An 11649-nucleotide genomic window follows, 5' to 3' on the forward strand; every position below is an offset into this window, starting at 1 on the left:
ATTCCAGAGCCCAGCTGCAGGTGCTTGTCCGAGGTCACACGCAGATTTTATATCTGTCAGGTGGTAGCCCAGGGTCTGTACGGCCAGATCCGAGCTCCGACTGCCCCGCCATGCTGCCGACGGCGAGATGAACACACCCTGAGCTCTTTGCATCAGCTCAGAGCTGCGGCTCTCACTCACCAGGTGACCTTGAGCTAAGTTCCTCCCCTCCCTGGGCCTCACTCTCCCCATCTGAATGTCAAGAGGGTTGGGCACCGTTAAACGCAGCATGTTGCCTGCTAACAAAGCACTTGGCAACAGTTTGCTTCTTGTCTGCTCTCGCTTCATCTAGGAACAGCATCTTCTTTCCTGGGAGGACCCCTTTCTGCAGGGATGGAGGGGAGTAAATCATGTCTCCTGCTCACTGTAGGAGCAGACCCATGACCCCAGCCCAGCCCGCCATGACTCAGCCACGTGACTAATGCATGGAGGGCAGTGACCAGCAAATGAGAGGACCCTTGGGCCCCTACTGTCAGAGCCTCTGGGGCAAGCCCTCCTTTTTCTGGGAAAGCTGGGCTGCAATGGTGAATGCGGGGCTGTTGGCAGTCTTGCCCGCCCTGTGGAGAGGCCAAGAATGAAGCCAAGTAGAGTTGGAGACAGATCTGGACAAGCACCTGGATCTAGCCTTGCCTGAAGCCATGACACCCCTGGACTTGTCAGTTGGGTGAGCCAAGAACTGTCTTGTTTTTGTTTTTCTTTTCTGCTTAAGCTGGTTTGAGTTGGATTTCTAGAATTTGCCACCGGGAGTCCTGAATAGTGTAGCCACATGGAGAACGACTCAGAGGCTGTGTGAGGTTCATCAGAAGTGGGCTGGCTGGATTAGGGGTGACTGCTATGGACCCTGGATGGGGCACTGGCATCACGCATTTTTATAACCTATTACCTGTAACCTATTTGCCATCTCAGAACTAGGTGATCTCGAAGGGCCTCCCAGCTCAGGAGTCTACATACGATCTTTGCTGAATTCTTGGAAATGGAGAACTCTGGAGAGCAAAGCCAGTGTGCCTTCCCATGGCCTTCAGCAGGTCCAAGTCCATGGCCACTCTCCAGGCAGGCTGGCTCAGTGGCACTGCCAAGGTCACTTCCATGTCCCCCCACCCTGATCACTTGCATGAGAGCCAGCATCCTCCCGGCTCCAGGAGGCAGCTCAAGAATGTCCATTTTACAGATGAGGAAAGTGAGGCAGTACAGTGAGAGCTATTTTCCTAGTTCCAGTTCAAGACAGACTTAGAGAAGGGTAAGTGGGGCTTGGACCAGCAATAATGAGCAGATAGGCAGCAACCTGGGTAGTGACTGGCAGGGGGCAGGCTGGATGGACAGTGGGACAAGTAGGTAGAAGACAGACTGGCCAGGCACCTCCTCACCAGGTATGCAATGACGTCATAGCCTTGTTCCTTCAGCCACACGAGGATGCAGGAGGTGTCCAGGCCGCCACTGTAGGCCAGCACCACGGAGCCTTTGCTGGACATCTCGTCTGGAGGGAGGCCAGGAAGAACGTGAGTGACCCAGAGCCAGCACTCCCTGCCTGCCAGTCCCCGCAAATGGCTCCCTTCTGGCCCCCCAGGCCTGCGGGGAAGGTAGCAGGCTCAGCCCCCCTCGGCCCCCTTCGGGCAGCCTTATGCGGGTTGGAATAGGATGTTCTCCTGCGTCCCCTCCCCCACCTCCGGACCCTGACTCTGCACAGTCTGCACCACTGTCCCGCATACCACGCAGGAGCCTAGAATTGCTGACAGCAGCATTTGGGGCTGGCAGGAGGAAGGCATCTCTTCCAGCCAACCCCTCACCAGCTAGAGAAGGCATCTGAGGCTGAGGTTTGAACGAAGGCCAGGATGTGGAGGATGCGCAGCAGTTGGGACATTTGGGAGGGGACTTAGCTCTGAGCCTCTGGCAGCTGACATGTCCCCAATCAGAACTGCTCCTTGCCAAGCATGGACAGTGCCGGGCAGGACCCCAGGAGGCCTCGCGTGGCTCACCATGAAGTAGGTGTCCTCATCCCCTTTGGGGAGGCAGACAGCGGGGCTCAGAGGGGACAGTGGCTGCCTCAAGGTCATTGCAAGCAGTGCTGCCCCCACCAGCAGGTGGAATGAGATGCCAGTGGGCAGGGCACCTGCCCCAGGTAGCTCTCCCACCTGGAGCCCCATTGGTCCTTCACTCATTGGAAGTTTAGAGTCTCTTTTCAAATGCAAGTGCCTCTCAGAGGGAGGAGCATGAGGGACTCTCAGCGCCTCTGATGACTTAACTCTGCAAATGCTCAGTTGGGAGGGGCTCAGACAGCAACTCCCCAGTGTGCAGGTGGAGAAACTGAGGCCCAAGGAGGGGAGGAGATAGGCAGAGGCGTAATACCTCTCTGTAACCCAGGGGTCTTTCTCCTTCTCTGCAGTGGGAATGGGTGCGCTGAAGCTACACAGAAGCTTCCGGAAGGCACTGTGGTCTCCTGTCTCCTTGCCTTTGTAGCTGTGGTTCCTTCTGCCCGGAAGGCTCTCCCTGAACCCTCAGGCTGCCCTGCCTCCCCCAGCACTCCCTACATCGCCCTGAGAGTAGGTGCTGTTAACTGTGCCCATTTCGCTGAGGAGGAAACCGAGGGTGAAGTCGCCTACCCAAGGTCTTACGATCAGGCAGCAGGGCCAGACAAGGACCCAGGCCATCTGGTTCCAGCCTCTGTGGACACCTGTCCCCAGCATCCTCACATTTACAGAGGCATGTCTGTGTCTGGGCGGGAGTGTTTCCACTGGAGTCTGACCAAGGTCAGAGTCACCCAAGGGTCTTTGTTAGACAAGACTGGGAAGGGTCAGGGACACCCTTCCACAGATCCACGGGAGCCCAGAAGGGTGACCCCACCAACCCCACTGCACTGATGCAGTCTCCTGGGTACCGAGCACTCTCTCTGTGCCTGGAAGTTCAAAGAGGGGCAGTGGCTTTCCCAGGCCACCCAGTCCTGTGCTGCAGAGCCTGGACACGGAGTCAGGCAGACTTTGGAGACCGACCACATGCATGTACTGTCCCCAGCATATCTCCCAGGCCCACCCACTAGTCAGCCCCAGGTCTCACAGGCTCATGCTGCCCTTTGGACTCAGAAGGGGAAACACCTCATGGAACAGTGCAGTCAGGGTAGGGGTGGGGGTGGTTCTGATCAATGCCCACATCGCTCCCCTCCACTGGGCAGTCGACCACCTGCCAGGCCCTGTCCCCAGCCAGCTGGGCCAGATTGCTCAGGTTCTGGGCTGCTGGTGACTCAGCAGGCCCTGACCCTGGAGCCAGCAGATGGTGCCCATGGCAACTGCAGCCAGGCAACTGGCCAGGATGGAGAGAAGGAGGGAGGAAGGACTCGGGGTAGGAAGTACCTGAGATTGGAGGTGTGGGTTCCCTGTGTCTGGAATCTGTCTTCACACTCAGGGTACTGCTCTGCAAAAGGAAAAGCTGCTTGGCTGTCCGGCACGGTGGCCTGGGAGGTGCCAGAGGCCTGAGCCAGCCTCACCAGCTCCCATCCCCTGTGAGCAGCCCTCCTGAGCAGGGAGCTGTGGGGAGCCTGGGAGCCTCAGAGCCATCTGTCCGGCCTCCAGCCCCCTGCCTGCCCCCCAGGAGACATTCAGGGAATGTGCGTGCTCCTGCCCCTGCGTGTTTGTGTGTGATGGTGCAGGTAGTGTGCATGGGAGGGGGTGTAACCCTTTGCATATTTTTATAACAGCTTTATTGAGGTATAATTGACATACAATAAATGACATATATTTAAAGTATTCAATTTAGCAAGTTTTGGCATGTCTACACACCTGTGAAACCATCACCACAATCAAGATGTGAACACATCCATCCTACACCAAGCTCCTCCGTTTGGGGTTATCTCCATTAGAGGAAGGGAAACTGAGGCTGGGGTTAAGAAACCTGCCCAAGGCCTTGCTTGGCTGGTAAGTGGCAGAGCCAGGATTGGAACCCAGATCAGCTGGGCTCTGTAGGCCACTGCTCCCTGTGTACAGGGAGGCTCAGGGAAGGCAAGTGCTGGGCAAGGTGGGGCCTGGGGAACCGCAGGTGCTCAGACACCCTGGGGTGGCAGAAACGATGCTGATCCAAGGTATACCCAGCTCTTAGAGTCGCCCTTCCTTCTGACCTCTCCCAAAGGAAGGCACCTGGAGACAAGAGGGTGAGTACAGGAGTGTGGGGGAGGGACAACTTCACGGAGACAGACCACCTGCACCTCGCCCTCCTCAGTGATCCCATTGTGCCTGTCACCCATCAGAACACATGTCACACCACATTCTACTTGCCCCCCTCCCCACTGGCCCCCAACAATGAGCTCTGTGAGGAAGGGACCATCTCCCAGACACATGTGGCAGAACAATGCTGCTGGTTCTACTCTGTGGAGGTCAGCTTCTCACTGCAAAAGGGGAGGGCTGAGATCCCCTCGAAGCGTGGGATTTTATGCATGCTCTCATCCAGAAGCCAGTGAGCTGCTCCTGCCTGCCAGGCTGCATGCGGGCGTGGGCCCTCAACCTCTGGGGCTGAGCAGTGTGAAGGAATGCATGCACCTGGAGTGTGTACCTGAGAGTGCACATGTTTGCGTGCGTGTGTGTGTGTGTGTGTGTGTGTGTGTGCCCACAGTGCGCGTGCCTGCCTGCACCTGGGAGTGTATACCTGAGAGAGTGTGTGTGTGAGCATGCCTGCAGTGTGTGTGTGCCTGTGTGCACGCAGGCATGTGTACCTGAGAGAGTATGTATGTGCCTGTGTGCACGCACGTGTGTGCATTTATGTGTGTACGGATGTGTGTATGGGTGTGTGTGTGTGTGTGTGTGGCATATTCAGGCCTGTGTGTGCACGCACAGAGATTAGCTGGGCAGGCGGGCTGGGAAATGATGCAATTGGACGTTCACATTGCTCCTGGCCTCCTAGCATGTGGCAAAGCACTCTCCTCCCTCAGCCACCAAGGTCCCTGGGCTGCATGATGAGGCTGTAGCCTGAGGCAAAAACTAAATGAAGCTGAGGGCTTGATTTGGGGGAGAGATGGGGGCTTGGCCCTTGGGGACAGGGAACGGAGGAGAAGAATAGCAGCTCCCATCCAGCGAGGGAGTTCTCGCTACAGGCACAGCTCAGTGGCGAAGTCCACCAGACCTGGGTTCGAGTTGCTTAAGCTCTGTAAGCGTGGCTGCTCATCTGCAAAGCAGGAGAGAGGGCAGCCTGTCCCCCAAAGAGCGGCTTCCAGGATTCAGTGAGCTGCTGGGGAGTGAGGTCAAACGTGCTCACTAAACTCCAAACTTTCCCCATCATGGCCAGGGCAGACCTCAGGCAGGTCCCTCGCTCTCTGGGCCTCAATTTCCCCATCTGCACAACAACCTAAAAGCCCTTTTGGTTCTGACACCCCAAGACACTGGGCTTCCTCTCTGGTGGAGGCACCTGGCAAATCCTAGCTGGACTCAGCCTCCCCCAGTCCCAGCCCTCCCCCCCCCTCCGGAAGGGCCCAAGGCAGGTTTTTCCAGCTCCCAGGCACATGCTCACTGCTCCCAGCTCCCAATGCCAGCCCGGACATCCTTCACCAGAAGAGACACCTGAGAGGAGGGAAGAGGGTGACCTCATGTCAAGTTGCCTGCCAGCCTGGCCTCGGTTGGCAAGGCAGGGGCCATTCTTGGTGGCCCAGCAGAGCCATCTGGCCAGCTTCCAGTGAACATGCCAGGCCAGCCTGGGCACCCTCTCAACACCAACATGTGCAGCTCTAAAGTTAAAATATCAGAGCTGGAACAATGACAAGAGCAGGTACTACATTCAGTCACAAGTGCGTCATTTTAAGGTGGAGGTGATCATTACCACCTATTTACAGAGGATCCCGAGGCTCAGGGACGCTACACAGCTCGCCCGACTCACAAACTAGGGGCATCAAACCCAGGCTGACTGCAGATGGCTTGCTCCTCACTACACTGTGCCCCGCACTCCCTGGTCTCCGGTGACCACAGACTGTCCCCCTTCACTTCATGCATCTTCCAGACAACAAGCTCCTCAAAGAATCACCCCCGACCAGTCCTCCACTTCTCTGGAGGCCCTGTGCGCTGTTCCTCCGGAATCCCTCTCCGAGGTTCTAACTCTGCTGAGCTTGGTTTGTTAGAATTTTTTTTAAAAACCCTGGCTCGACCTGGGCCATTAGATTCCCCCTGCTTTGGAGTTTCCTCCTTCTAGGATTTCAGCTGCTGTCCTGCCGTCCTCAGTTGTGTTTGATAGAACTGGCTGCAACTCCACACTGACCAGGAGGTCCCCTGTCCTCCTATAGGATCCAGCCCACACTTTCACGTGACAGACCCACTTCATTTCAGTAAAGTCTGTAGTTTCGATGAAAATGCCCCAAGGTAGACGGTAGGGAGACCTAGCAGGTCTCATCAGACCCTGGGAAAAGCACTTAAACCCTCTGCCAGGAATGTGTGTTTATGGAGGAAAGAAGATACATTCATTCATTCATTTATTCTATCAAAGTGCCTCTGGGTGCCTGGCTTAGCCCAAGTCTCCGGGTGGCGGGTGGCGGGGAGCCTGCCCCACAGTGGGGAGGGAGCCAGGGCCCAGATCAACTTTGCCCAGAGTGTTACAGCAGAAATCAGAGGCTTAGACCCTGGATTCCAGCGAGGTTACCTCTTTCCACATGGGCGCCCACAGGCCAGCCCCTCACTCCAGCGGCTGTGTTCAGTGCTCACATGGAGGCATCTGGCTGTCCTGGCTCACCTCCCAGGACCCAGCGGGTGAAGAGGAGATGCGGCCTGGGAAAGAGCTTGTGCAGAGTGGGGATCTGGGCCTGCTCCACCCCAAAGCTCCTGGGGCCCTGGGCTGGGTGAAGGACAAGCCCATAGCAGGCAGACACGTGGTGCAGGTGCATGTGGGTACTCAGGAGAGCTGAGACCACTAAGAGCGGAGGCCTCCCCTTCACTCCCCACCCTCACCCCGTGCCTGGCCCTGGGTCTGGCTGCTCAGCGGGCAGGGTTCATGACTCATGCACTTGGAGCAGAGCCGAAATTACTTCTCAGCATGGTGCACAGGTGGCTCCTCCTGGGACAGGCCCCCATTCCCGTCCACTGGCTGGAATGGGGAAGGGGACCCTTGGAGAAGGGAAATGGGAAGGGGAGGGAGTCTGGAATGGAGCCTCCTCCAGTTCCTACCCACTCCCTTCCCCTTTGCGGCTATTTCTGCCTCTACCGTCTCCCTCCCCCATCAGAACCTAAGGTAAGAGGGCAGGGACCCTGTCCCCTTCCTTGCGTGTCCCCAGCAAGGCAGGACAAGGCAAGGCACTCCCCAGACACAGCCAGTGAGTGAATGGACCCAGGCCCAGCCCTCAACAGTCTACAGAGCCCTTTGAAAGCCTCTTACTGTCTGCAAATGTTTCCTGAGCCTGAGCCAGCTCTTACTAGTGGAGAAACTGGAGCTTGGGAAGCTGGGAGACCGACCAAAGCCTCACCTGCCCTCTCCTGCCACTGGGCCACGTGCTGGGAGCAGAGGGATCAAAGCCCAGGGCCCTCTAGGTCTACCCCTGAGGAAAACACAGGTCTGTTCCTGTGCTGAGGCCGGGCCTGCAGCCAGACTTGGCTGCCCAGAGGAAACGCCCCACTTCACAGAGAGGAACACTGAGGGCGGGTCACTGCGGTCCTCTTCAGGAATAGCCCTGGCAGGATGGGAGAGGAGTTTCCTCCATTACACAATGACCCTGACTCCCTGGAGGGTGCAACCGCCCAAGGGGGCCAAAGGCAACAGCCACCCAGAAGTCAGACATTCCTGGCCAGGGACCCCTCCCAGACCCGGGCCCAGGGCCCAAAATACCCAAGGCTATCAGGAAACCGGCAGCGGGTGAGGCCACCAGCCCCACCAGGGCAGAGCAGACTGAGTCCCCCGCAAGGAAGGGAGCCCAGTCATACCCAAGTCCTTGGGTTGGGCAGCCGTGGTCACAGTGCTCACCTGCTCAGGGTAAACTGGGGCTCGGAGAAACGACACCCCGAGCCCCAGAGGGCAAGGGGCTGAGGTGGGGCTGGAACTCTGGTTTCACGCAGAAGGAAAAGAAGTGGAGACAGAGACTGTGATGTGAGTCGGAGAGGGGGCGAGAGAACAGGGGGCCCCCCCACACCCTCCGGACTCCCAAGGTCTCCTTTTGGGGCTTCACCGCACAGACGAAGCCCGACCGCAGAGGGAAAATCCAGAAAGGACCCCGGCTCGCACGCAGGACAAGTAACCCGACCTGCTCCTCAGACCCCCGGACTCGTGTCCTCGCCTCGTCCCCTAGGCCCGAGGCAGGAGGCATCCGGCCACCAAGCGCAGCAGGAGCCCCGGCGTCCGCCCCCTTCCCTCCCGCGCGCGTCCCCTCCGCCTCGTCGGCTCGGCGTCCGGGGAGGGGGTGACCTAGGCTAGGGAGGCGGAATCGAGAGGGACCAGGGTCCTTACCGGGCCCAGGCGGCGGTGGCAGGCGGCGGAGCAGGGCCGGCAGGGGCGCGCATCCCGGGTTATAAACACAGGGCCGGGGGCAGGGCAGGGGACCGGGGACACGTGGGGCCACGCGCGCGACAGGCCCCGCCCCCGGGCCCGGCCCCCGCCAGGAGCCATCAGCGTTAGTGGCCACCTGCGGGTGGGCGAGGCCCCGGCCTCTCCTTCCCTCCTCGCCCCTCCCCTCCCGCCCTCGCCCGTCCCCACGCCCCTCCCCCACGCCCCCACGCCCCTCTCGGCCCCGCCCCCCGCCGCTGCCCCGCCCACGCCCCCCGCCTCCCCCCGCCGTCGCCCCTCCCCCGCTGCTGCCCCTCCCACGCCCCCACGCCTCCCCCCCCCCCCCCGCCGTCGCCCCTCCCCCAACCTCCCGCCCCCCGCCTCCGCCTGCGGCCCGGCGCCGACACACCCTCCGGGGGCGCAAGAAGCGGGGCTGCGGCCCTGCCCGCGGGCTGGCGGCGCCTCCGAAGGCGGCAGTGGCTGCAACCCACGTAGCTGGCAGGGTGACCGCAGCGGTCTTGCCAGAGACTTGCCGCCTCGCCTTTGGGACGTGTTCAAAGAGGTTCCTGGTGGGAGTGGGGATAGAAGTTCCTTAGGCTCCCGGAGCATCATGCCCACTTTTATCCCATGCCGGCGTCCCGGGCCTTTCTGCAGCCCCAAAGCCCGCCCTTCTGCCCACACTAGCCCCCACGAGCCTGAGGCCGGGGTAGAGATGAGAAAACCGAGGTGCCGCTGGCGCTAGAAAGCGCTGGTTTTCTCCCTCAGTCCTGGACTGGTTCCTGGCCGTCTCCCCAGAACCTGGCACTAGGCCAAACTCCCGGGGGCACCCAGGAAATAGTGAATAAGAGACGGGCTGGCTGCTAACCCATTTGACAGCAGGGAAGGCTGAGGTTCACAGAGGTGACGCCTCTTGCCTGTAAAAAGAAACTGGGAGCTGTGACCCCGGTCTGGCCTCCAGAAGGTTCTCTACATCAGAAGTTTCCCAACTTGGTCTGCAGGCCTCAAAGCACCAATTGCTGCAACCACAACCCCAGTAAAAACAGCAGGTTCCGGATCCGGTCCAAGAGAATCGCTCCATAGTTAGGACTGACCGCAGGGGGGAGGCCACCCCCCCCCAGCCATCAGCTCAGAACCTGGGGAAGGTGGGCGCCCTGAGCCTTGCCCAGCCGCTACCCTGAAGCTGGCACCCCTTGAATCACCCTGTGACTCTCAGTCTCTCTGCCAGCCAGGCCCCCATGTCACCCCTCACACCCCATGTAGTTACTCAAGTGCACGGCTAGGAAGAGTAGCTGTGAGTGCTTCAAGGAGGGAAAAGGTATAGAAACAGTTCACAAACAAAGCCACAGCTCCAAGACCCTCAGAAATCTCCGAGCCCCCTGGCACCCCCATGTGGGTTGTGGCCCATGATGGCAAGGGGGCCACAGTGAGCCTTGTGGGGCTGGGTGCCCATGGGTGGCTTGAGGCACCTTCCTGCCAGGAGGCGGTATGACAGCTGGCCTCCCTGGGACAGTCCGGGCCTCATGGATCCTCTGGGCCTTCCATGCTAGTAGAAAGCAAGTGAGGAACGGCCATGAAACACAGCAGTTGTGTGGCCTCGGGGCGGTCACTCCCCACTGCGGCTTCAGTTTCCTCATTTGTGAAGCTCCCCTAGGGGAGGGCAAGTATTTGCATTGCCTAAGTTTCCATCTTCAGAACTACCCTGTGTGACCTAGCTGTTATTATCCCCACTGTACAGACAGCAACCTGCTGCTCAGAAAGAGGGCGTGTCTTTCCCAAGGTCACACTGCATGCATGGAGGCAGAGCAGAACTAGAATCGAGTCTCTGAATTTCTGGCCCAAAGCTTCTACTCTAGTTCAGGTGTGAGCTGAACTGGTGGAGAAGCTGAGGTCCCAGTCCCAGGGTCACAGGCGGCAGGGACATTTACTCCCTGCTGCAGAAATGGCTCCAGCCCAGAAGACTGTCCCTTCCTGATGCACAGGCACCTGTGACATGAGTGAGGTCATAGTGCTCCTGAGAAGAAAATGGGCCCAAACTGCCAACAAGGACGCACCTGCTGAGCACCAGGGTAGACAGTTGGCCAGAGGCAGAGATCAAGGTGGAGGTGGACTGGCCAGCTCCTGGATGAGCCATGGTCCACTGCACCCCTCCATCTACCCAGTGGACATTCAATCCTGTCTAGCCCTCACTCTGCAGAGCAGCTCCTGAGTCCAGGGTGGGACATGGCCCAAAGGGATCCCCCACCTGGGACTGGGCCACCGTGGCCTTTGACTTGCCTTGCCTCCTGCCCACACCCAGGTCAGGGCTCCTCAAGGAGCCTACACATCTAGGTAAGTGGCATCTCTAAAAGCACAGCAGCACCTAGGTCTGGTCAGGTGGAGAAACTGAGGCACTGGGATCTGAGACACTCATATCTCCTATGTTTATCCAGTCTGCCCCTCTCTCTGCATCTCCATCTCCTCCACAGTAGTCTACCATCTTCTCATAATTCAACCATTATAATTTCTTACTCAAATCTCCTCGCTGGTTTCTCTGCATACCCTAGTTGCCCTTCCAACCTTCTCTCTATCCAACAACCACAGAGGTCTTAAAAACACAAATCAGAACAGGTTGTACCCTTTTTGAAACCTTTAATGATTCATTTTTTCCTATATCGATTTCCAGTTGTTCTAGAAACGGTTGAACTTTCCTCTCCCCATTGGATTATGTTGGCAGCTTTGTTGAAAATTAATTGACATTTAAATATGTATTAACTTCTGGACTCCCTATTTTGTTCCATTGATTTGACTATCCTTATGCTGATATCACACCATCTTGATTACTGTGGCTATTATCTGTCATTTGCATTTCCTATAAATAGTATAAACTGCTTGTCAGTTTATATAAGAAACCTGCTGAATTTTGATTGGGGATTGCAATAAATCTGTATATCAGCTTGGGGAGAGTGGACATATTAACAACGTTGAGACTTTTAATCCATGAACATGGTATAACTCTCTACTTATTTACGTCTTCTTAAATTTCTCCAGCATTTAAAACACCTTAAAACCATTTATTAAGAAGTGTTCAAAGCTATGTACATGAGCAATAAGGAAAGAACTAAAACTGTCAGGTCAGTTTGTAGGAGGCCACATCTTGAGATGATCTTCATTTGTGAATTCAATTTTTAGTGTTTTGTTTGTTTG

The 11649-nt window shown here is 57.6% G+C and overlaps 1 protein-coding gene across 1 annotated transcript in view; it reads right to left on the minus strand.

Moving 5' to 3' along the window:
* Positions 1-8445, minus strand: part of ASS1 (argininosuccinate synthase 1) — a 53124-nt gene extending 44679 nt beyond the window's left edge. Inside the window, exons 1-3 of the mRNA XM_063082441.1 lie at positions 8431-8445; positions 3381-3441; positions 1404-1513 (exon numbers count right to left, since the gene is read on the minus strand). Coding sequence (XP_062938511.1) covers positions 1404-1508 — 105 coding nt within the window. The 5' untranslated portion in view covers positions 1509-1513; positions 3381-3441; positions 8431-8445. The remainder of the gene's footprint in view (positions 1-1403; positions 1514-3380; positions 3442-8430) is intronic.
* Between the last annotated feature and the right edge of the window lie 3204 nt (positions 8446-11649).

The sequence above is a fragment of the Cynocephalus volans genome, chromosome 17 (assembly GCF_027409185.1).
Source record: "Cynocephalus volans isolate mCynVol1 chromosome 17, mCynVol1.pri, whole genome shotgun sequence".
Lineage (NCBI taxonomy): Eukaryota > Metazoa > Chordata > Mammalia > Dermoptera > Cynocephalidae > Cynocephalus > Cynocephalus volans.